Here is a 21,908-nt window from a genome sequence, read left to right as displayed (position 1 = left end):
TTGCGAAGCCTCATAAGACACCTTTTAGAGACGAAAATAGTGGGTTTTCAACAACAAGTAAAGCCGAGAAGAGTTTTTTGTGTCCAACATGATGCACAACAATGACAGAACACCTGAGGGCCCAGCGGCAGGAGAAAAATTTAATGTCTGGAATTGGCGGCAGATGGCAGTGTGGTATCACCATACTGCTCACATCTGTTGCGGTCAGTGTCGAGCGTTCTACGTATGTGTAGTACAAACATTAAATTGTCACAGCTCTAATGCTCACCACCCACTACTTACCGCTTGTGTTGCTGCCAAGGCCTCGGTTGGTCTATGAATGATTGATCCTGACACACATTCAGAATGGATGTCAGATAGATTACATAGGTTAAAACAAAGAAAGTGATGTTATGTTTTGATATCGTGGTGTCCAAACCTCGACGGAACTAGCTGTGTTTACACTGGCAGAGCTGTCATGACCGCTGCTGCAACCAATGTCCGACAGTTGTTGGCCTTTAAACTTTCAATTATAAACATTGCCGAGACATCACTGCTGTGTGTGAACAGACTTGTTCGTATTGACTCCCACAACAATCAACGATACACCCGCAGCACGTTCTTTTGACAGTTCTAGTGAATAAAATTGCTTATCTTGTTCATATAATGCGACAGTAGTTGCACAATTTCGCATTTTTACTTGCCAACCTAAACTTAGCTTAATATTGTCACCAGTCTGCAGACGGTCATCAGGTTGAATCTACCATGCATGAAAGCTTTCGTTGTCTAAGTGGCATTGGCAGACCTACAACTGGTAGAAATCCCATTAGTTCTCTGATCAACTATTCATCTGAACAACTTCTCCACACACAGTGACGATCAGTCAAACAGTATTCAAACCATGTTTCTAACTAACAAGTTATGACTTGAATTTTTTGTATTTAAATACTTTGTGTTTTAGTTGTCGTGATGGGGTGATTTGATTTACGTTAATCTTTCTAGCATTCAAGGGGAATGACAAAAGTTCGATTTATCAAGGAATTCAATACATTATGGTTCAATATATCAAAGCTCCATTGTTTTCTGTGTGATATATTAAAAAGAAAATCTGCACAAACGTAATTATGATACTAAACATATATTTACCTATTTTATATTTATTTACCTTTAGGAGTTGTTTCCTGTTCGGCTCTCAAAAAACTTTATAGCAACAGTTTTGTATGAAAACAAGATTGTTTAATAAATTGCCGCAATAATCCTGTACTGTTGGTCAGCTGTTACTTAAGAAATGTGATAATGTACATATAATTCATAAAATTAGAGTATATTATTCAATAAAGTTCTGAATGAAACGTAATGCTAAATTATTTCAAATCTAGTACATTAGTTAACAGACAGTGCATCATTAGTGAATTCCTGCAATAGAAGACTATTTTAAGTTGCAATCCAAACTCTTTGGAAGTGAGATCATCATTGTTCTTAAAATTGTTATTAGAATTTTGAGATCTCTAATGGTTATCCAGAACTATTTAGATCTATTTTAACAACTGAGGATTCTTTAGGAAATAACTGAGTTTGTTTTTATTTCCGAGGTTGGGAACAATAAATGTATGTTTCCATTAAACATTTAGTGTTCTTTGGAAATGTTTTAACACATACTGTATATTTTTGTCTTGTAGAGGAGTCTGCTCAGAATAAAGCCATTCCAACTGAAGAACAGGAGAAGGATGAACCAAAATCAGCAGAACAATTGGAAGAGCCAGAAATCGAATTGGAAATTAGTACGGAACTGGAACCATTTGAAGAAGAAATGGAGTAAGTAAGGATTGTGATATTATAGGAGTTTTTTGTTTTGTTTTAGTAACAGATATATATACATTTACAAAAAAGGTTGTATATATGTAAAAAACCTATCTTTTATAAATTTCATATAAATATGGTTTTTGAATGAATTTATACCATAATTCACCCTCTTAATTTGGCACCATATACATAAAACTCCCATATGCTATGTAATATTGTTTAATAAGGCTTTAGCTGTGATAATACAGTATCTGTTATAAGTATAAAGACATCAGCAAAATGCTGTTAAATTTGATTTTTTTTTGGGAATAATCTCCACTTGAAAGTTTCTAGTATTATAACGTACCTAGTTTAATTAGCTATTATAGTGTATACAACTTGTCAGCCATATAGATCTAGATTTCATGAGTTAGTATAACTGCTTAAAACTGTTTGTTGTCACTATTTGTTCTATGAACAGCTAATCTTAATTTACACGGTTTTTAAGTTAAGTGAAAAAAACAAATTTAACTTTGTGACAGATTTGTCACAAAATTTTTATTTTTTTAAAAATTAAGCATGCTTTATTTATATCCTGTTTATACTTTCTATGGAGAAAATGTATGGCTTGTCAAAGTAAAATGTCTTTTTACCATGCATGGGATATTATTATTGTCATAATAAACACAAGAAAAGGACTTCCTGTCCTCTGAGAAAGTCTGCTGTATCACCTTTGTATTCAAAAGCTTTATTGCATGTAATGCATAAATCCATTGGTTTTGTTTTAGCTTCATAGATTCAATACATCATGTCAGAGTTTAATTCTGATTCGTATCAAACAAGCTTTTTACAAAAACCAAGAGTTTTTGTTGCTCTGTATATAAATACTCTATATGAGGATTCCAAGTTAGTCTATGGAATAACTCCTAGAAACTTCTTGGCCACATTAGAATACATTATTTTAACCCATTGCGGATCGTATTGTTTTGGCGCGCGGGCACCAGCGGGCGCGAATTAATTCACGGTCAGTAGCCGCACGAACAGCAATGGTGCGACACATCGTATCGCTCGCTATTGTATACTAGAAAATTCAGCTGCGAAGGTATTCGTTCAGATGGAACATGGGCCTGCTGGGGTTTCCGTGATGTAGGAACGATAACACGCGAGCAAGGTTATGGCGTGGCAGGGATGATGTCTGAATCATAGTCTAAATAAAGCAGATCGGGCGAATCGATTGCAACATCCGGGCCATTGTCTAGACTAAACCCACCAACATGTACGTCTGCGTCGTTTAGTTGTGTTACTAACCTCAAAAGTATTATAATAACAACTGAGGAAAACACCCAATCAGAAGCGCTAAAAAGCAGAGAGTAAACTCATATGAATGATTTTTCAACTTCGACATACAACTGCGATCTGTAGGATATTTATAAAACTTTTGAAAATTCTAAGCGTAGACCGTTGTTAAACACTCTTAGTAGACCAGTGAAGACGATCGCCCGATCTATCAGACATTAACAGAACTATTTTGAGGGAAATTTAAAAGCAGACCGCTTTTGCGACCTCAGCTCGTCACTGTGCCGTTAGGCCCGGCCGCTGCGTGACGAGCCCAGCTCGTCAGTGATCCACAATGGGTTAATATCCTCCAGAATGGATTGAAATAAGTTGCTCTTCCTGGTAAATGTTACTGTATTTGTTTTAGATTAGTTGATATTAAGATTCTAACCATGACATCTTCTTATTAAGTCAAAGGCTTTATGGGTGAAGCACTTCAAAGTGCTTTCCAAGTACATCACCTGACCTAGGGTCAGGGGCATAATCAGCAAAGCACTCTAGTGTTATATCTCTTTCATCCACTTAAGTCAAAAGATAATTCACCATCAAGGCCCACAATAGGGGGGACAGTTGCTCTTCGTTTGAAGGCAACTGAAATGTGACGGTTTCCGAGCTTTGCTCTGCTGTAATGACTGTCTAAGATGGTTACTATCCGTTCTATAGTATCTGTCTCTTCTTCATTACTGTCTCCATGGAACATGTGCTATCCTATTGAATCCTCTTTCAATATACATAAATACGCTAAATAAAGGTTTCTGTAATTCCTCCACTAAGCTGTGGAGAGTATATTTGTAGATATTTACCTTCGACAAAAGCATGTTTAAATAAAATAGATTCAGTGAGCATACTAACGAGATTTCATCCCCTGTTTATAATTTTTACAATTGCTTTAACTATATAGGATCTATGAATTATTAGTTTGTATTACTAGTTTGTGATAAGGCAGAAAAGAATCTCTGTCCTTCAGCACAAACACAACCAAAGCCATCTTCCAGTTCTTTAAAGAAGTGTAATACTAATCTTAAAGAGTAATAAGATTGTCTAAAATAATATCTTATATTTCTTTATGGACAAGAAATGCTCAACTGTCGTGAATCCTGAAAACCTATATCCTAGGGTACTTGCAATAACAATAGTGGCAGTTTATCCTTGTTGATTGGATAAATGTATGTGTAGTAGTGAATTTTAGCTGATCCAATATGTATGGACTAGTTCGGAAACTGAGATATGAATACATCATTGCCAATCAATTTAAGATCCGATCAGAATCCTAAAAAATGGTTTGTCTTAAATTCTACTATTAGGTGTGTTACAATTTATGATAATGTTTAGTGAAGAACAATACAACAATATCAAAGCTTCCTATTTAACCCTTAAGCGCATATTTTTTTAGCGTCCACAGCAACCGCTACAGTGGACATGTTAGAGCAAAGTTAGTATAAATACACAAACATCTACTAAAGCCTCAATATGTTGGGTAATTTCGGCTACATCTCGTGCTTTTTCCACTCAAATATCCACAAATCTTTTATTATTCAGATAACAGAGAAACATTGTCTAAACAGCAGTTGATTTCACTATCCTGGGCTGTCATTTGATTGTTGCAGGGAGATGTCTGACCCACAGTTTGTGGTAACCCTGAACGGATACGATCCGGATGGTCTATTCTCACAGAGTGGCGAGGAGGGTGATGATGAGTGGCTCAAGGAAACGGTGGATGAGGAACCCTTACTGACCTCCACACCAGATCATATGCCTTCACCCAAACGGAACTCATCACCAATTGTCTTCAAAAACAACCCTAATGTCAACCATTCTAGTTAGTCATCAAACAGTTACTTATTATTATTTATTATAGATTTTAAAGGTTCAGATATAATACTCTTATTTTATTTCTGTAAAAACAGAAATCATTTTATTCCTTTTATATCTCTTTACACAGTTCTTAATATAAATAAAAGTTAAAAGTATACGAATAAAAATGTATTAGAAGACTGGGAGCCAGAAGTTGTTTTATGCTTGTTTCGTACGAAGAAATTTTTGTCTGTTAATTTGAAAAACCACAGGCCTCAACTGTGGATCTTACAAATAATTGTCTATCTAAAACATACATTTAGTAGCTAGATTCAAGTTTTTTCTGACATTTTGAAACCCCCTCTCTCTAACAATATCAGGAAGCTGCTGAGCCTTATGAGAGAGAGAGTTCAAGGTCAATAAAATATTCATGACAAGTTGAGGAAACAAAGAAAACACTGCATTGCTGGCAAAGAAAGAGAAACATTTATAATTAAAAAAACATAAATAACAATTATTCAACAAAAGGGTCAATTATGCAAGCCCGCAGTTCAAATGTTTTTTACTCAAAATTTTAAAAAATAGGACACTACCGCTTGAGAAAAGAGTACACAAGTAACCAATACAAGATATCAAGTAGTAGAAGTTTTCCAGGTGTTTTGTCTCAACAATTCTTTCTTATTTCCTGGCTGATTTCGTGATGGAGGATGCCACGTTCTGGACGAATTTTACCACATAAATGGCTTTAATTATTATTTTATTATTAAAAAAAAATTGATTTATTTATAAATTCTAAACACAGTATCTCTCCTCAACTGGTTTATGTTCTGTATAAGTCTATCTGATAAATGATCACAAGAACATTTACCAACCTAATCGTTTCTCTGAACAGTGCTGGAATTTTTTTGCACGTTTGGTAAACCGTTCCGATGGGACAGGGAGTTCCAAAGAAGAAATTAAATGAAATTTTACGCTCTCATTTGAAGGGGAAAATTTTGTTGGGAGAAAAACTCTATCATTTTTTTACTCTATCAGCAGTTCTTTAAATCCTTTCAGTTTTTCATGTAATTAATTCTGTAAATGTACTTCAAAATTCTTTATATCTTCATGTTAGTTATATTTCCTTATTGGTCTTATGAAGAGATTCAAAGTAATATCACTTAATCGAGGCTAAAAATATACATTTTGTTTTGATCCTTTGTAAACCATCTCTCTGAATAATTGAAGAGTCAATAGCTAAGTAAGATAGTTGATTTTCAGCTCTGAATTCATTTGCAGATTATAATTTCTATAAATTAAACCATTGCAAAGTATTAAATTTCCATGTTTATAACCATAGTGTATACAAGGTGTGTCCAAAAAGTATCCAACCTTGCCGTCTGGCATGAAATGACGTTACTCAGCGGCAACGGCAATCTTGTCGCCTTCAGAGTACTTCCCTCCACAAGCCACTACCTTATTCCAACGCTCCTCCCACTTCCGGAAACGCTCCTTAAATTCATTTTGCGGAATGGGTAACAGGTCCTTCGTTGCATTTTGTTTTATTTGTTCAACATCGTCAAATCTTTTTCCTTTCAAAGGAATTTTTAATTTCGGAAATAGAAGTCACAAGGAGCTATGTCAGGACTGTAGGGAGGCTGTCGTTGTTGGTTAATGTCGTGTTAGACCAAAAAACGTTGAATAAGATTTGAGGAATGAGCTGGCGCGTTGTCGTGGTGCAGGAACCAGTCACGGCTTGTCCACAGTTCAGGTCGTTTCCTTCGCATTGCATCTCGTAGCTGCCTTAGGACCTCAAGATAAAACTCCTTATTCACTGTCTGGCCTCTTCGTCATGAACAACGCCGTCCTGGTCAAAAAAACTGTCAGCATTGTCTTGACATTGCTTCGACTTTTTCTTGCTTTTTTCGGCCGTTGTTCTCTGCGAGTTTTCCACTGTGAAGATTGAGCCTTTGTTTCAGGGTCGTAGCCATAAACCCATGACTTATCACCAGTAATAACTTTTTTAAATAGCCATGGGTCACTTTTTATCAAATCCAGATTGTCCTATGCGATTTCAAGTTAACAGTTCTTTTGGTCTTCTGTCAGCAGCCGAGGAACAAATTTTGCCGAAACACGGTTCATTTATAAATCTTTGTGTAAAATGTTACAAACTGATGATTTTGGTATTCCTAAATCTTCTTCCAGCTCTCGGACAGTCAATCGACGGTTTTCATTAATTGCTGCAAGAACACGTTCATTTTCAGTGTCTCTGGTCGTTGAAGGCCTGCCAGATCGGTCATCACTCTCCACTGATATGCGGCCATTTTTAAACCACCTAAATCACTCTTTTATTTATGTATTGCCCATAGACACGTCACCATAAACTTTCCGTATCATAGTAATCGTCTCTGATGCTGAATGGCCAAGTTTTTGACAAAATTTAATGCAAATGTGCTGCTCGACACGTTCAGTCATAATGAAATGCGACGCACACACATAGCAGTACTGTATGGAACAGAGTGCTGTGACTCATTGAGTGGCCGGATCGTATTCAATACCTAATATGGGAAGGAGTAGGCTCGCCCCTCCCCTCCAATAACCGGTTCGAGCCGGTCGGTTACGCTGCGGCCGCCTACTGGTCGGTGGTCGGATACTTTTTGGACAGACCTCATAATACAATTCACCCTTTTCATTCCTTACTATTCTTGTATTCTTAGTAGTACATTGTGGTACCACTAAGAATTTATTCTTGCAGCATCTAATTTTGGCCCTTCCTTTTGTGTTATGTTTGTTCATGTTACATTCTGGAAAGGCACGTTCTTACAGTTTTGTATTACAGTGAACACAATGATCAATACTATTAATATGATGCTTAACATACTCATTTACAAGCTTTTTCACTTAGCCTTAGCCTTAAATTCCTTTCAAAATTGATTCTTTATAGTGATCGTAAAGTGAATTAAAGTATATTTATTGAAGTATAACATGAAACATTTTCTTGTGAACACTCATAACTCAGAATAATTAAACAAAAGGAAGATTGGTGGACTCTATAACCATGTGTTTAACATATTCAGTTGAAGGAAATAAAATTGATTTGAAAGTGGAATGATTCTTAATATTCCGACAATATATACACTAATTGGTGAATAATTAAAGTCTTATCTACATTTGAGACAACTAAGCATTATCTGTTACAAGGGAATACAAAATTAACAATATGAACTTTTTGACATATTGTAAACTATCAGAACAAAGTGAAGTTATCTGAATTTAATTAATGTGACAAACAACAAATATATATCCGATCACACACAGAGCGCATAGACAATGTAAGCCTATAATAATATCCCACACACAACCGACACACTTCACGTGACTATACACACCTATTTGAGGCCACGACGTATAACCGATCGTATTCATAGTACTACAGCCACGTTGGGCTAGATGGTGATACACTGACCCCGTCCAGTGTTACATCCTACGTGTGGCTACTTACACTCAACACGGATCTTGCACTAGACAATCAGAGAGGAGCAAAACTGATATAACACAACGTGTATATAACAACATATCTAACGCGTGTTTACTCTGTAAAACTTTTCTTGTACGTTGAAGTTTCTAAGAATAAATTTGTTGATTGATATTACAGATTTGATAGAAGTGGAAGTGGTGAAAACCATGAGTACAGAGCGTTGCAAGTACTGGCCAGCTTGCAGGATGATAGAAAAATGTCCATTTTATCATCCAACTAAGCCATGCAAGTAAGTTACAATTAGTTATATATTTATTCTTTACTTGTATAACTTGGCTCTAATGGTTCCATTATTGTTCTTTTAATATTAAACCCAATGAAATGGAAAATAAAAGAAAGTCATAAATTAAAATTAAACTGTAGCTTTATTCATTGATTTAATTTAGTATTTTGTATTTAATTAACATTAATCAAATAATAGGTTTTTTACTCTACCATGAATCCAATCCAAGTTCATGTGGTTTTATTGGTGATTTTTTTCCAATAGATTTTGGGTAAAAGTAGACCTTTGTTTATTTAATTTTACATTGGGATGGTGTTCCTTGTATCTTTGTTTGATGAACAAAGTTTGTCTTATGTAATTTTTGGGACAGTCATTGCATTTTATTTTATATGCTCCCATCTTGTGTAGTAAGTTTTTTCTATTAAAACATGTTTTTTATGCTATAATTTTGTTTCTACGCAATTTGATGTTTAAGAAATTTGCTGTCACTTTATCACTAATTTGTATGCTTGGGCTGAAATGTAGTTAACCAGAGGTTTAATTGGCATGTTAATGTAATGTATCTGATTAATTAATGTATCTTGTACATACCTTTGGTAATCTGCACAGAGAAATAGTGCTGTTGGGTTCATTACATGGAGATAAGTATGTATTTAATATTACATACATATGAACATAGGGCTTCTGCATACAACAAGTGCAGATATTCAACTTTATCACTAATTTGTATGCTTGGGCTGAAATGTAGTTAACCAGAGGTTTAATTGGCATGTTTATCTTGTACATACCTTTGGTAATCTGCACAGAGAATTAGTGCTGTTGGGTTCATTACATGGAGATAAGTATTTATTTAATATTACATACATATGAACATAGGGCTTCTGCATACAACAAGTGCAGATATTCAACTTTATCACTAATTTGTATGCTTGGGCTGAAATGTAGTTAACCAGAGGTTTAATTGGCATGTTTATCTTGTACATACCTTTGGTAATCTGCACAGAGAATTAGTGCTGTTGGGTTCATTACATGGAGATAAGTATGTATTTAATATTACATACATATGAACATAGGGCTTCTGCATACAACAAGTGCAGATATTCAACTTTATCACTAATTTGTATGCTTGGGCTGAAATGTAGTTAACCAGAGGTTTAATTGGCATGTTTATCTTGTACATACCTTTGGTAATCTGCACAGAGAATTAGTGCTGTTGGGTTCATTACATGGAGATAAGTATGTATTTAATATTACATACATATGAACATAGGGCTTCTGCATACAACAAGTGCAGATATTCAACTTTATCCCTATTTTGTATGCTTGGGTTGAAATGTAGTTAACCAGAGGTTTAATTGGCATGTTTATCTTGTACATACCTTTGGTAATCTGCACAGAGAATTAGTGCTGTTGGGTTCATTACATGGAGATAAGTATGTATTTAATATTACATACATATTATGAACATAGGGCTTCTGCATACAACAAGTGCAGATATTCAACTTTATCACTAATTTGTATGCTTGGGTTGAAATGTAGTTAACCAGAGGTTTAATTGGCATGTTTATCTTGTACATACCTTTGGTAATCTGCACAGAGAATTAGTGCTGTTGGGTTCATTACATGGAGATAAGTATGTATTTAATATTACATACATATAAACATAGGGCTTCTGCATACAACAAGTGCAGATATTCAACTTTATCACTAATTTGTATGCTTGGGCTGAAATGTAGTTAACCAGAGGTTTAATTGGCATGTTTATCTTGTACATACCTTTGGTAAACTGCACAGAGAATTAGTGCTGTTCGGTTCATTACATGGAGATAAGTATGTATTTAATATTACATACATATGAACATAGGGCTTCTGCATACAACAAGTGCAGATATTCAACGTTATCTCTCTTTTTGATAATAACTGTTCTGAGAAACAATTGTGGATTGTTATTTCAAATTGAAATCAATTAGGACAAAGTAGGATGACTATTGGATGAATACATGAACGAGATGAAGCAACAGGTGGTTATCTTGGTGGTTTGCAAACAGGTCAGTGGTGTAGCGAAGGGGGGGGTCCAGGGGGTCCGGACCCCCCCCCCCCGAAATTTTAAGACATTAAAAAATGAAGCATGGAGCAGGAGAAAAAAGGAGAGTTATCATTACTCTTGTCTACAAACATTAAATTAATAGATTAAAGTGACTGTTGTTAAAAATATAATTGTCCTTTCGTTTAAATCATAAAGGATCAACCGATTCTTATGAGCTCGGCATTTCGGATAGTGTAGTGTAATCACGGTATTTCTATAGGGCGGGGTCACGTAACGTCGCAAAGTAACATGAACCGTAACACGGCGAACAGTTTAAATTAGCGACCACTTCGTTCAAATTCGTATTGGGGACGTAAAATGACCGCTTAGAATTAAGTTACGACGATGATTTTAGGTGTCATTAAACTGTAGACGTGTATATAATTATCGAAAAAAAAAATCACTTTTGGTCGGAAAATGCACTTGAAAAACTCTATTGATTAGAACTTCAACTAATTTGGACTTCAGTGATTGAGGTAAACGTGGTGTTTTTGAATGAGCTAGGGCGATGTTGTTTTTATTATTAAACTGTACTCGACTAACTATATAATTATCGAGAGAAAAAAATCACTTCCGGTTGGTAAACACCGAAGAAAAGCTCTCTATAGACTCAAGTTTTGACGATTTTGGACTTCACCGGTTGAGTGGTTGAACAACTTCCGGTGTATTATCTGACCGGAAGTGACTTTTTTTCGATAATTCTATAGTTATTAGTCAGCGTTGAATTGATAACCAAAATCAATGTCCTAACATAATTCTAAGTACCACTTTTATCTCAACGACTCAACCAGTGAAATCCAAAATCGTCAAAACTTGAATCTGTAGAGAGCTTTTCCTCGGTATTTTCCGTCCGGAAGTGATTTTATTGTTTTGTTTCTCGATACTTATATATGTATTAGTCGGCGTTCAATTGATACCCAAAATCAATGTTCTAACATAATACTAAGTACCACTTTTATCTCAACGACTCAACAAGTGAAATCCAAAATCGTCAAAACTTGAATCTGTAGAGAGCTTTTCTTCGGTATTTACCTACCGGAAGTGATTTTTTCTCGATAATTATATAGGTACAGTGTACAGTTTAATGATAACAAAAATCGTCGTCCTAACTCAACCGAAAACAACACGTTTACCTCAATCACTGAAGTCCAAATTAGTTGAAGTTCTAATCAATAGAGTTTTTCAAGTGTATTTTCTGACCAAAAGTGATTTTTTAAATTTTTTTTCGATAATTATACACGTGTACAGTTTAATGACACCTAAAATCAACGTCGTAACTTAATTCTAAGCGGTCATTTTACGTCAAAACTCGAATCTGTAGAGAGCTTTTCTTCGGTATTTACCGACCGGAAGTGATTTTTTTTGTCGATAATTATATAGTTAGTCGAGTACAGTTTAATGATAAAAAAAAATCGTCACCCTAACTCAATAAAAATACCACGTTTACCTCAATAACTGAAGTCCGAAGTAGTTGAAGTTCTAATCATTCGAGTTTTTTATGTGTATTTTATTTCTGACCGAAAGTGATTTTTTGTTTTCTTCCCGATCATTATGTAAACGTATACAGTGTAATGATACAAAAAATCGTCATTATAACTCATTCATACATACCTCAATCAGTGAAATCCAAAGCAGCCGAACTTCTAATCAGTTTTCCTATGCATTTTCCGACCGTTAGTTTGATCTGTACCCGAGCAACGCTAGAAAATTGCCCCCCTTTTCTAAAGGGTTTTCGGCCGTCAGTGGCCCAATGTCCCCGAAGGGGTATTTCATTTTTTCCTCAGAATATAGTTGTGTCAATTATACGCTCGAGTGAAGTTATGTTTTATTCTTCTTCTTTCTTATCCAGTGAATGCAACATCACATTGGTGCCTTCTACTCTGCCAGAATCGAACTTCGTAAAGTTTCTGTAGCTATACAAGAAAATTTGTGGTACTAGAGTTGCTGTGAGAGTTGAATTTGCCTATTACATCTTTCCACTTTATATAAGGCGTAGTTACTAAAGCTCCATATTTTTGGTATTTACCTTTTACCAGTGAACTCATTGGCAAATAACACAAAAACGTCCCCCGGATCCCCGGTTTCGGACCCCCCCTGAACGAGATTTCTGGCTACGCTACTGAAACAGGTGCTTCATCTTGGTGGTTTGCAAACAGGTGGTTATTGAAACAAGAACGTGTGATTATGCAAACTTCCAATCCCAACTTTTTTTTAACTCTGTGATGGCGATAAATCATGTGTTTATGGTATGGCCTAGAAACCATGATGCAGTCTCATAGTGGTAACATCCATTATACCTGAGGCCATATAAAAGCGTGGCAGGCCACAGTCAAGTCAAGGTCATGTTGACAATTTTCTTAACTCCGGTTCAGTGATATGTTGTGAGTACACACCACAAGATTAACCATCACCAAGGAACACCACCTGGAAATTCTTGGTTGCCTCGTGATGCTGTGTAGTGCAAACAACCATATCTGTAGAGTCACTGGTCAAAGTACCAGACCATTTGCTTCTCTGTTTGTGACTTTCTTTTCAAAACACAATGTGCTTTTGGTTTGAGAGGCTTCCTTATTCTCATGGTTCCCTGTGACTTTTCTTTAAATTTCTTAAAATGAAAATACATCTGTAAAGAACCTGTTTTGAGTCAGGCTTATTTTGAAACAGTTTGTCGTTTAGGGTCCTGTAGACCAGTGGTAATGTTAAAAGTAATGCTATTATTTGTTATGGATATGAAATAATAAAACAGTGATAAGAAGTAAATAGATTTTGTAACAACTAAAATATTATAAATTTATTCTCATCAGATTTACATGCAATCAATAATCATACATGTAATTAATATCTCGAAAACCATTTGAGACACAAAAAAGTGTTACTCAACAAATGTTTAGTGAATGTTATAAGCATTCCAGAACATTCTTTTTCTCTGAGTTCATAAATAACGTAGTTGTAAATTTTTTAATGTGTGAATGGCCGCCATATTGAAATAAAATGGTGTACCAAGCAGACTAACAAACTTAAGTGAGATATTTACAACATCAATTTTTGTACCAACTTGTTTGGGGTTTTTTGTATATGTTAGAGAAAATGTTATTGGTTTTACTTAACATGATTGCAACACCTGATTTAAACAAGATCTTTTAACACCCAATATAAAACTGGCTAAGAAATATAATAGCTACAGTTGCCAGCAATTTAGAATATTCAGTAAGTTACCATTGGATATAAGGGATAAATAAGTTAAAACTAGGTATTACAACTTGGTTTAATCTCAAAACCTTTTACATAATTGATAAGTATATGGAAATTAATAGGTTGGCTTGTTAAGGTATTAATGTATGCAAAAAACATTTTTATTTTACTCTTAATATATATTATTATTATTGTAATATAGAATTATTTAAATTTAATGTAGTTTTTCATGTAATTGTTAATTATTTTGACAAAACCTACTGTAAAACATTTTTATTTAGTAACCAATAGATTTTCTTTATTCTTCTTGCAGGATATTTCCAGCGTGCAAGTTTGGGGATGCTTGTTTGTACATCCACCCCCAGTGTAAATATAATGCTTTATGCACACGAAAAGACTGTGTGTTTGCACATACTCCAGCCCACACACCGATGCAGCCAGCAGGTATGAATTTCTCTAAAGTTTAAGTTCTTTTATGGAATTTCTGTTATTTTCTTAAATTTAGTTAAGTGATAACAGTAAATGAAAGTACAACATTTCAAAATACTGTAGTGATATTTTAGATTTTTATGTTCAGATCATCTTTCAAGTCTGAAAACTGGTTTTTCTAGTGTAAGTATTTTTTAAAAATTGGGTAAATTTCAAGATTTAGTCTATTAGCACTAATTACTAGAACTGGAAGTAAACAATTCTATACCATTATTATTATTTATGATTCTATTTTAAATATCCGAGAATAACATATTGCTTTAAATATGTTGAATCTTATTGTTTTGATAAAAGGGAGCAGGGTTTCAGGTTTGGTTGTTCAGTCATCATTGATTGATATGAAGTAACTGGCTTAAACATGCATTTGTGCAAGGCTTTCAATGGTATTTCTCATATTAATTTTAGTAAAAAATTTGTATATTAACGGACTATCTATTGTATGGTTAAAGTGATACCTAACCAAAACTACAATGTTTACATGTACCAACTAGACCAGAATCAATTAAGCTAAACTATTTATCACTAAGCACATTGCTGTACTTGGCTTAATTTTGGAGCTATTTTTATTTTTTTCTATATAAAGGGTTATCTAGTATATCTATTATATTCAGATTGTCTATTTCAAAGTGAAGTAAAAAAAGTGCAGCGGATACAGCAATTATCGTAAGACAGTAAGACAGCCGAGTCAAGCAACGTTGAGCATGGCTGCTGCTTGGTCACCTGCCTGGCCATTGATTGGGTTTCAGAAGTCACCTTTAAGCCGTTGGTCCCAGTAATGTGCCAGAGACGGCTTCTTAGTACTAACTACACCTGGTGAAATAAGACATCTTTACTTTTACCTTTTTTAAAAATTCAACCATAGAACTAAATAGTAAACACATTAATGGAACGCTTGCTTATAATATAACAACAGCATTATGATCCACCAGTGTCAAACTGGTAGAATAGACAACGTTATAAATATTAATATTGTAACTAATTATTGTGAGTAGTAGTGACTCTATTTATTTGTTATGATATTATAAAAGGACACATTGTGCAATATTGTTTTAAGCAATAATTATTTACCATTTAATTGTCTAATCTTTAAAATTCTACTTAGTTATATTTAATTTATGCTATTATTTTGTTATTTAATAATAATTTAATAACTCTTAAAAATATTAAACAGTTCACTTTTTAAAGTATTTTCAATCATATTTTATAACATAAAGAAATTGTATTGCCTACTTTTGTTATAAGAGGAGTATTGATTCTACGAATGGCACTAAACTGAAAACAACTGTTGTATGTGACTGGAATACGGACTTCTTTAAACAATTGTTCATCTTAGTATCATATCAAAAAGTGTTCAGGTATCAGAATTGATTCTTTTTTTACATAAAATATATCAATATCAATATATATATATATATATATATATATATATATATATATATATATATATATATATGAGTAGTTTCAAACATGCTGAATCCATTACACTAATGTTATTATGATATGTGCCAATACTCTTATATTACATGCCTGTTAGCTTTTCTTGGAGCATGTCATTAGTCTGCCATGTATGGGTGGCCACCCAACCGGGAATAAGCTGAGAATTTTCCTATAGAACCAGGGAAATTTCAAAAACAAGTTTTACGTCTCCAAGAAATTATAAAAATCAGAACATAATTTGACAGTTCCTTAAATCAAGAATTGATTAATCTCGAAATATTTTATTTTACTCGAAGTGGTTCATGAAATGTTAGGTGAACATCGACATATGTTTGCGAGCTCTATCTGATGCCGGCTGATCCAAGGTTACCTCCACTAGAGTAGTGTTATTTATTTTGGTTACTCCTACCCCTGTGCAGTAGCAAGCCCCCTCCTCCCTTAAAAAAAAAAGTAACAATTCATTGGATAATTAAAGTCGGCCCGACCAATCTTTCCGGACTTCGGCACTGTATGAGCGGTATCCTTTAAACGGCAGTGTTGTAATGACCGCGATACAAACTGGTTTTTTGTAATTAAATTTTATTCAGTCACTGAAGTGGGATCCCTGGGCAAAGTTGTTCGACTCTTGTTCTTGATGTATTTTGAAAAGACGTGTACTAGATAGATAGCATAGGCCTAAATGAAATGTATAGTTTACCCTATAAACAGGCTTAGAGTTTTGGGAGACGTGTACTAGATAGATAGCATAGGCCTAAATGAAATGTATAGTTTACCCTATAAACAGGCTTAGAGTTTTGGGAGACGTGTACTAGATAGATAGCATAGGCCTAAATGACATGTATAGTTTACCCTATAAACAGGCTTAGAGTTTTGGGAGACGTGTACTAGATAGATAGCATAGGCCTAAATGAAATGTATAGTTTACCCTAAAAACAGGCTTAGAGTTTTGGGAGACGTGTACTAGATAGATAGCATAGGCCTAAATGACATGTATAGTTTACCCTATAAACAGGCTTAGAGTTTTGGGAGACGTGTACTAGATAGATAGCATAGGCCTAAATGAAATGTATAGTTTACCCTATAAACAGGCTTAGAGTTTTGGGAGACGTGTACTAGATAGATAGCATAGGCCTAAATGACATGTATAGTTTACCCTATAAACAGGCTTAGAGTTTTGGGAGACGTGTACTAGATAGATAGCATAGGCCTAAATGACATGTATAGTTTACCCTATAAACAGGCTTAGAGTTTTGGGAGACGTGTACTAGATAGATAGCATAGGCCTAAATGAAATGTATAGTTTACCCTAAAAACAGGCTTAGAGTTTGGTTCATTGAATAGTGTAATATTTTTGATGGTTTGATAAGTAACCCAGTTTTTAGTACACCAGAGTATTAGTTGGATATTTACCAGACCTGATAAGACATCTTTTGGAGAAGACTAGTGGGTTAGCTACAACAAGTAACGCCAGAAGTGGGCGTTTGCTTCCAACATAATGCACAGCAATGACAGAATGAGCTGAGGGCTGAACGGCAGGAGAAACATTTCATGTCTGGAGTTGGCGGTGGATAAGCGGCATTGTGTGGTACCGCCCTACCGTCTGTCGTTGTTATTGCTGAGTGTTCCCCATATGTACAATTCAAACATAAAACTTTTAAGTCGATGCTTGATCCAGTGCTCACCACCCACCGCTTACAACTCACATCATGACCGAGGCTTCGGTTTCGTCTATGAATGATTGTTCCTCGCACACACACGTTCGGATTGGTCATCCGATTACATAGGTTAAAACGAAGAAAGTGATGGTTTTTTTTTATGCCATGATTACATCCAAACCTCAACTGAACTGCATTACATTGGCAAAAAGTTGGGCAAGTTTTGTGTCCGACTATTTGTGCTAATCTAAACAAGCACAACAGTTTTGGACAATACAACTGAAGCAAGTACTTGCGTCAGTTTTCATGAGTAAAATTGTCTATCTTGTTCACATATGCGGCTTTGTGAAAATTCTCTTGCAACTTTACTTGCTAGTGTAAACTCAGCTTAATATCGTCGTCTGTCTGTAGGTTGGACGACGTCTGTTTTCCGATCAACTATTTTTTAAACGACCTCCCTGTACACGTGACGATCGGTTAGACAATCAAAAGTTTTCAAACCAAATAGTCCAACATGTGTGAGAGAGCCATGTCATGTTGTTTCGTAGTTATTTATTTAGAAACATATATAAACAAAATGACTTGATTTATAAATAATATTTTTATTGATGTTCGTATTTCTATGTCTATACACCCACCATTATGCCTGATGGTTCTATGCGCGGGCGTTAGCTGCTTACCTGAAAACAAGCAATCATTAATTTTTATTTCATCTATACATTCATACTTTGTGTTGTGGATAAATAGATTCTACATAAATAAAAATATATCTATACATTTTTGCCTAAAAGGAATGTATTCTATAAGTTCATTTTGGGTATGACTTGTAGTTTTAGATTGATTTATATCCCTGAATTTCTGCAAATTCCTTTGAAGTAGCTAATATTCTTAGGCTTATCTCACCTTCCCCTCCAAAGAATAAATAAATTAAGTACAATTCAGATGAAAGCATTTGGTTTATTTGTTTATTGTACTGAACCTCCTTGTGTACCGGCAAAATCATTATCTCATACCGAAAGTTTGTTCATTGTATATCTCAGACTCGCAATGATGGACTGCAGTATGCCCCACGGTAGTGCTGGGTCGGTATTTATTTGTTTTCTTTGTTTTTTGTGAATATACGTATTTTCCAAAAATCAAAGAAAGGAAAGTTATTAGGTATACATAATGCTATATCTATACATCGAAAGACACAGAGATGAAAACTAAGAAGCTTAAAATAGGTACAGTGATAAATCGTCATTGAATTTCTTGCATATTGCTAGTGACGAAATTTGCTAGACTACCGAAGCGTCAGGATATTTCTTGCAAATACAGCTGATGACGATAAACCATCACCGTTGACCTCGGCGTAAAGATTAAATACAGTATTACAGTTGTTTATTTGGTTTGAAAATAGGCTAAAGAATTGGAAATGTTCAAGCGGGAAAACTGGAGAAAAAACCAGGAATTTGTATAGAGGTTATGAGTGGCTACCCTGTATATGTCTGTGACACTGCTGGTTTTAGCATATTTTAATAGTGCAGTTTACTGCTCAAACATAATCCAGCATTCACAGCACTTTATGTCCTAGTTCTCATTTCACGAGCTATTTCCCAAATACATGATGCAAGGTAAAGACAAGGGCTAACAGGTAGCTGGATCATGTGAACATCAGCTCTGTTCCGAGTCTCCTCCTCAGTTACAGAATGCAAACATGATTGTAATTGTTTTCACATCACTACTTTTTTCAGCTGTGCCAAAGGCCAAGGCTATATATGCTGCTGCTGCCCCACTGCCCTGCAAGTACTACCCCAACTGTACCAACATCAACTGCCAGTTTGCCCATCCACCCAGGGTAAGCCCATTCATATAACAAGTTTCCTAGACAGAACATTTGTTGTGATTTCATTCTGTTTTTACAACAAATGCCTGTATATGTTTTATGTACGAGGCCTTTATGTTAGACAGATAACTTCTTCCGGATCTGTGTCATTCCATTTTTAGTGCATTGTAACATTTTGTCAAGTTGATTTAACCTTCCCACTCGTATTATCTGGGACCTGTTCTCATTGTTATGTCAATTTTGTTTTGAGGTAAAACTGCATATTTCACATTTTTTATGTGACTGGCAACTGAATTGTCATACAAGAAACTCTCAAAATTAAAATCTTTTTATATTTGGTTTAACACTTTACAAATGAAAATAAAACATATGGTTGCAATAGTATGCTAGTAGTTGTGGTCAAAGATACATGCCATTTTATTATACCTAACTCATATAATTAGTTCCTTTTTAGTAGAATCAAAGTTACTAGCAGAATTAACTCATTACAGCCTACGGTGCCACATGGACACATCAGTATGTAACACTATTTTTTCCTTACTCTCGGATCAAAAAGTATAGACACCCGAGTTTGAAAATGGACTTTTATGTTGATAACAATGAAAACAACTGTAACTTGGAGAATTCAGTATTCAGAAACTTATGATCCGATTAAGATTAAGATTAAATATTTATACAAGTGTACTGTGTTTTAGTATGTAATTTTAGAATTATATGAATTTTATTTTTGACCAGGACGACCAAAAAATGTGGCGTTGGTAAACATTATGGAGCTTTTGAAGTCATTATCTTGGGTGTGTAATTTGAAGCACTATTTCAAGTGTACAATTTTTAACACAGATTTAATTCAACAGAGTTTGTTAATTTACTGCAGCCTGTGCCTGCTTATTTGAACACACAAACAGCCATACTCTTGAGGGAATATGCAAAAATTGCTCTGGAGTTTCAAGTTAGGAGTTTTCATATTTTGATTGCAGGTTTAGTATAAAAACACACTGTTGAATGACAAGAGGACAACACCACAAGTGCATGTCAACAATATATTTTAATGAGACCATGAACCCCAAATTTCTGGTGACAGACTTTCAGTAGAATTCACTTGCTGTATATTTGTGACACCATTTCTAGAATTTCAAATTTTTTTAACATGATGATAACCAACATGATAAATCATCATGTAAAGTCAACTTAAAATAACATTAACAGAATTTTGAAACTTGAAATATTAGATCAAGTGTGAAAGTGAGTTATACAGTTTCATAATAATTTTTTTTTTTTTTTTTTTTTTTTTTCCTTTGGGATATTGGGGTGGATTCCTAGATCCTCACACGTCAACCTGAGCTTATTGTGTGCCCCTTATAATAATTTTACTGTAGTAGAGTTTTTTTTTTACTGTCACCTAAGTTTATTTTAGAAGCCATAATGTTTATTAAATAACAAAACATATAAACGTTTACTAATTCTCACGAACAAACAGAAGGAATATTCAGTTCGCCCACTAAGGCTAGTTGCACACACACCGATTTTGGACGACCGATTTTTTACCGGCCGTCCAAATTCCAATAGTGAACTGAATGAGGGAACGGAACCTGGCACACACGCCGACAGCTGATCGGCGCCGGTTCACATTGGAATTTGGACGGCCGGTAAAAATCGGTCGTCCAAAATCGGTGTGTGTGCAACTAGCCTAAGCAAAGATTAATGTCAAAGAAAAAATTCATATATTGGTTTCTTTTAAGATAAAAAATAAGACAGAAATGGTGTTTTAAGATATAAAATAAATTTATTGTAAAACTAAGTATATGAAAGGAACTTATATACTGGCTGGGAGAAAAGATCTCCCAATATCAAAACTCCCCCAAGCAGTACATTGATTAGTATCTTAAATCAATCTATGAGAGTGAATATGTTTTAGGTCAACATTCTCTAGGTGTAATATACAATGTTAACTATTATTATGATTTGTTGTACAATGTGTGTTGTTTGTTGGCAGGCCTGCAGGTTTGGGTTGTATTGCACCAAGAAAGACTGCTCGTTCGAACACGGACAAGTGGCTCCGGTGGATAAACTCAAGTGGTCCCGTTTGACTACCACTTGATCATTCAGTTTTATGTTCTTTGTTCTGTGTTCAAAATCCTTTGTACTGCTTACTTAGTTTGATTTCTATACATAAATAGAATTCTTCACAGTTTCATTGTACATTTATTTTAGCCTGTGATAAAACAAAGTTGTAAATATTTATATTGTGTTACATGTATTATACGATTATACTTTAAGACGTTGAGAATTCGATTCCCACGTTTGTTATTGGTTTATTGTATTTGAGTGTAATTATATCTATAAGGTAGAAAGAAATAAAGTGATATTTTTACTATTGTGTCTTATTAATTTTGGCATTTCTTTTATAATGTAAATACTGTCACATTTATTTGGAGTTTATCAATCTTGTAGAGTAATGGTGGTGCAATAAGTTTGGAAAAGTAATAAAAACCACAAAAATGTTAAACATTCATGTGGTTTATAGTCTCTAGATGGAATGCTCATGTTATTGTGCTTCTGTGGAGCATGTGTAGGTGATATTACCAAGAGCTACG

The 21,908-nt window shown here is 34.6% G+C and overlaps 1 protein-coding gene across 2 annotated transcripts in view; it reads left to right on the top strand.

Annotated features, from left to right (window-relative positions):
* The window catches only part of LOC124356972 (zinc finger CCCH domain-containing protein 14), a 50,805-nt gene extending 29,117 nt beyond the window's left edge, over positions 1-21,688 (top strand). For both annotated transcript variants that reach the window (XM_046808314.1, XM_046808313.1), the window contains exons 10-15: positions 1,659-1,794; positions 4,704-4,915; positions 8,525-8,636; positions 14,222-14,352; positions 19,223-19,326; positions 21,308-21,688. In XM_046808314.1, coding sequence (XP_046664270.1) covers positions 1,659-1,794; positions 4,704-4,915; positions 8,525-8,636; positions 14,222-14,352; positions 19,223-19,326; positions 21,308-21,412 — 800 coding nt within the window. In that variant the 3' untranslated portion in view covers positions 21,413-21,688. The remainder of the gene's footprint in view (positions 1-1,658; positions 1,795-4,703; positions 4,916-8,524; positions 8,637-14,221; positions 14,353-19,222; positions 19,327-21,307) is intronic.
* Positions 21,689-21,908: the final 220 nt, after the last annotated feature.

This window comes from Homalodisca vitripennis, chromosome 3 (genome assembly GCF_021130785.1).
Source record: "Homalodisca vitripennis isolate AUS2020 chromosome 3, UT_GWSS_2.1, whole genome shotgun sequence".
NCBI lineage: Eukaryota > Metazoa > Arthropoda > Insecta > Hemiptera > Cicadellidae > Homalodisca > Homalodisca vitripennis.
This window is presented reverse-complemented; position numbering and strand designations above follow the sequence as displayed.